At 57.4% G+C, this 4,887-nt stretch overlaps 2 protein-coding genes across 2 annotated transcripts in view; one reads left to right on the forward strand and one right to left on the reverse strand.

The window, feature by feature from the left end:
* The window catches only part of PFKL (phosphofructokinase, liver), a 15,909-nt gene extending 15,758 nt beyond the window's left edge, over nucleotides 1-151 (reverse strand). The window contains exon 1 of the mRNA XM_014939693.1: nucleotides 104-151. Within this exon, the coding sequence (XP_014795179.1) occupies nucleotides 104-151 (48 nt within the window). The remainder of the gene's footprint in view (nucleotides 1-103) is intronic.
* Nucleotides 152-3,718: 3,567 nt separating this feature from the next.
* Nucleotides 3,719-4,887, forward strand: part of PROCR (protein C receptor, endothelial) — a 3,034-nt gene continuing 1,865 nt past the window's right edge. Inside the window, exons 1-2 of the mRNA XM_014939707.1 lie at nucleotides 3,719-4,102; nucleotides 4,236-4,472. Of these exons, the coding sequence (XP_014795193.1) occupies nucleotides 4,045-4,102; nucleotides 4,236-4,472 (295 nt within the window). The 5' untranslated portion in view covers nucleotides 3,719-4,044. The remainder of the gene's footprint in view (nucleotides 4,103-4,235; nucleotides 4,473-4,887) is intronic.

The raw sequence follows: 4,887 nt of genomic DNA on the forward strand, positions 1-4,887 counted from the left end.
TGCCGAGCCGGGCAGCCGCATGTCGCGATATGGTGTGTCACAGCGGGCCCGACCGCCCCGCACCTCCCCATACCGCCCCGTATGTCCCCATACCGCTCCATACCGCCACATACCGCCCCGTATGTCCCCATACCTCCCCATACCTCCCCATACCGCCCCATACCGCCCCATACTGCCCTGTATGTCCCCATAGTGCCCCATACCATCCTACACTGCCCCATGCTATCCCATACTGTCCTATACCACCCAACACCACCCCATACATACCCCATTGCACCATACCTCCCTATACTGCCCCATACCATCCCATACTGTCCAACACTGTCCCATACCTCCCCATACCACCCCATACCACCCCATACTGTCCTATACCACCCCATACCACCCCATACTGTGCCATACCATCCCATGTCTCCCCATACCATCCTATACCACCCCCTGCCTCCCCATACCGCCCCATGCCATCCTATGCCACTCCTTACTATCCCATACTGTCCTATACCTCCCCATACAGCCCCATACCATCCTATACTGCCCCATGCTGTCCTACACCACTCAACACTGCCCTATACCATCCCATCACATCCCATATTGCACCATACCTCCCCATAATATGTCCCCATACCTCCCCATACCTCCCCATACCGCCCCATACCGCCCCATACTGCCCTGTATGTCCCCATAGTGCCCCATACCATCCTACACTGCCCCATGCTATCCCATACTGTCCTATACCACCCAACACCACCCCATACATACCCCATTGCACCATACCTCCCTATACTGCCCCATACCATCCCATACTGTCCAACACTGTCCCATACCTCCCCATACCACCCCATACCACCCCATACTGTCCTATACCACCCCATACCACCCCATACTGTGCCATACCATCCCATGTCTCCCCATACCATCCTATACCACCCCCTGCCTCCCCATACCGCCCCATGCCATCCTATGCCACTCCTTACTATCCCATACTGTCCTATACCTCCCCATACAGCCCCATACCATCCTATACTGCCCCATGCTGTCCTACACCACTCAACACTGCCCTATACCATCCCATCACATCCCATATTGCACCATACCTCCCCATACCGCCCCATACTGTGCCATACCATCCCATATCTCCCCATATCTACCTCCCCATATCTCCCCATACCACCCCATACCATCCTATACTGCCCCATACTATCCCATACTGTCCTATACCACCCAACACCGCCCCATACCATCCCATATTGCACCATACCTCCCCATACCGCCCCATATTGCCCCATACCATCCCACACCACCCCATACTGTGCCATACCATCCCATATCTCCCCATATCTACCTCCCCATATCTCCCCATACCACCCCATACCATCCTATACTGCCCCATACTATCCCATACTGTCCTATACCACCCAACACCGCCCCATACCATCCCATATTGCACCATACCTCCCCATACCGCCCCATATTGCCCCATACCATCCCACACCACCCCATACTGTGCCATACCATCCCATGTCTCCCCATACCATCCTATACCACCTCATACCATCCCATACTGCCCTATACCACCCCATGCCATCCTATGCCACTCCTTACTATCCCATACTGTCCTATACCTCCCCATACCATCCTATACTGCCCCATGCTGTCCTACACCACTCAACACTGCCCTATACCATCCCATCACATCCCATATTGCACCATACCTCCGCATACCATCCCATACTGACCTGTATCACCCCATACCATCCTATACCACTCCATACTGCCCCATACCATACCATGCCATACCATGCCATACCATGCCATACCGTCCTATACTGCCCCATACCGTCCTACACCATCCCATACCATCCTATATTGTGCCATACCACCCCACACCATCCCATCTCATTCCATACCACCCCATACCATCCTATACCATCCCATACCACCCTATACTGTCCTACACTGCCCAATACCGTCCCAGTCCTACACCATCCCATACCATCCTATATTGTGCCATACCACCCCACACCATCCCATCTCATTCCATACCACCCCATACCATCCTATACCATCCCATACCACCCTATACTGTCCTACACTGCCCAATACCGTCCCATATCATGCCATACCGCCCCATACCATCCCATATTGCATGCTACCACACCATACCACCCTATGCCGCCCCATATTGTCCCCTCCCACACTAGATCATCCCATACCAAAGTGTACTGTGCCATACTGCACCATATTGTCCCATACCATGCCATACTGTGCCATACTGTGCCCTAACTTCCTATATACCCCATACCACCCCATACCATCCCATACTGAACCATAGCGTCCCGTACCATCCCATGCTGCCATACTGCACCATACTGTCCCACCCTGTGCCATATCATGCCATGCCATACCATCCCATATTGTGCCATACTGTGCTGTACCATGCCATACTGTACCATCCCACCTCATACCATACCATACCACCCTTTATTGTGCCACACCTTGCCATATCATGCCATACAGTGCCATGCTGCCCCATACCATCCCATACTCTCCTACCCTGTGCCATATCATGCCATACCATGCCATACTGTGCCATACCATCCCATATTGTGCCATACTGTACCATCCCACCCTTTATTGTGCCACACCTTGCCATATCATGGGATGGTATGGGGCAGCATGGCACCGTATGGCATGATATGGCAAGGTGTGGCACAATGAAGTGTGGGATGGTACGGTATGGGGTGGGATGGTACCGTATGGCATGGTACAGCCCAGTATGGCACGATATGGGATGGTATGGTGTGGCATGGGACGGTATGGCATGGCATGATATGGCACAGGGTGGGACAGTATGGTGCAGTATGGCAGCATGGGATGGTACGGGACGCTATGGTTCAGTATGGGGTGGTATGGGGTATATAGAACGTTAGGGCACAGTATGGGACAATATGGTGCAGTATAGCACAGTACACTTTGGTGTGGGATGGGACAATATGGGGCGGTATGGCACAGTACACTTTGGTATGGGATGATCTAGTGTGGGATGGGACAATATGGGGCGGTATGGGACGGTATGGTATGGAACAGTATGGGATGGTATGGTGCAGTATCATGCAATATGGGATGGTATGGGGCGGTATGGCATGATATGGGACGGTATTGGGCAGTGTAGGACAGTATGGGGTGGTATGGGGTGGTATGGAATGAGATGGGATGGTGTGGGGTGGTATGGCACAATATAGGGTGGTATGGGGCAGTATAGGACGGTATGGCATGGTATGGCATGGTATGGCATGGTATGGTATGGGGCAGTATGGAGTGGTATAGGATGGTATGGGGTGGTATAGGACAGTATGGGATGGTGCTCCCCCAACCCCATCCCTCCCTTCTCCTCCCCCCCAAACCGCTGTGTCTCTGCTGGGGGCGGGGGGGGAGCAGGGAGGGGACCCCTGCCCAAGCCAAGGGATGGGGAAACTGAGGCAGAGAGCTGGCTGCTCTCCTCCCCCCCTGGAGAGGTGCCATGAGGACCCCAGGCTGAGCTGCAAGGCTGGTCAACCCCCCCACCTCCACCCCCCCTGGCGTGTCCGGCAGGGAAGGGGTGCAGGGAAGTGGCAGGACTAAGGAAATGGGAGAGACCTGGCCGGACTCCCGCTCTCCTCCTCCTGCAGCCACACCTCCTCCCCGAGCCCTCTTAACTCGCTCCAGCCCAGCCGTGGGGCCACCATTCCCGTCCCCTCCATCCCTCTCCCCACGCTCAACCCCTCTCCAGCCCACCCGTGGGGCCACCATTCCCGTCCCCTCCATCCCTCTCCCCACGCTCAGGGGCGACCATTCCCATCCCCTCCATCCCTCTCCCCACGCTCAACCCCCCTCCAGCCCAGCCGTGGGGCCACCATTCCTGTCCCCATCCCTCTCCCCACGCTCAAACCTCTCCAGCCCATCCGTGGGGCCACCATTCCTGTCCCCTCCATCCCTCTCCCCACACTCAACCCCCCTCCAGCCCAGCTGTGGGGCCACCAACCTGTCCCCTCCATCCCTCTCCAGATGATGCTCCAGCTGCTGCTGCTCTGCGGAGCCCTAGGATGTGGGGCAGACCAGGCGGGTAAGGCGAGGACACGGTGGTGGTGGTGGGGTGGGAGAGCCTTGGGGTTGGTGTTTTGGGTGCTGGAGGGGAGACACCCACGGCTTCGGGGAAGGGGACGGGGCAGTGGGGTGATGTCCAGTGTCTCTCGCAGCCCCCCTCACCTTCACCATGCTGCAACGCACCCGCGTCTCCAAAGGCAACTCCATCTTCTGGGGGAACGCCAGCCTGGACGGGAGGCTCAGCCACCTCCTGGAGGGGGGTAACGTCACCCAGGTGCTGCCCCTGGAGCCCCCCGAGGCCTGGGCCAGGCGCCAGCAGGTTGTCACCAACTACCTCTCCTACTTCGGCGGGCTGGTGAGGCTCTTCAGCCAGGAGAGACCCATCAACTGTGAGTGGTACCCCCGGGGGGGGGGGACAGGTCCCACTGGGGAAGGGGAGCCCCCCTGCTCTGCCCGGGCACGGGGACACCTCGCTGGGGACGGTGGGGCAAAGGGATGGGGGCACAGCCGTGTGCCAAACCTCACGTGGGGTGAAATGGAGCCCTTCTGCCCAGCTGGGAATTTCTTACTGGGAATTTCTTACCGGGAATTTCTTATCGGGAGCCGACCCTGGGAACAGGGTGATGCTCCACCTCCTGCTGCCCCTCGGGAAATGGGCTGGGGGCTGCAGCCCGGGGAGACAGTGAGGTGTAGGGACCCCCTCTGCACCCCCTGCCTGCACCCCCTGCCTGCAACCCCCCTGCATCCCCCCTGCATCCCTGGCTGCACCCTCTGCTTGCATCTGGCCAGCATCCCCCCTGCACC

This window comes from Calidris pugnax, unplaced genomic scaffold (assembly GCF_001431845.1).
Source record: "Calidris pugnax isolate Ruff unplaced genomic scaffold, ASM143184v1 scaffold37, whole genome shotgun sequence".
Classification (NCBI taxonomy): domain Eukaryota; kingdom Metazoa; phylum Chordata; class Aves; order Charadriiformes; family Scolopacidae; genus Calidris; species Calidris pugnax.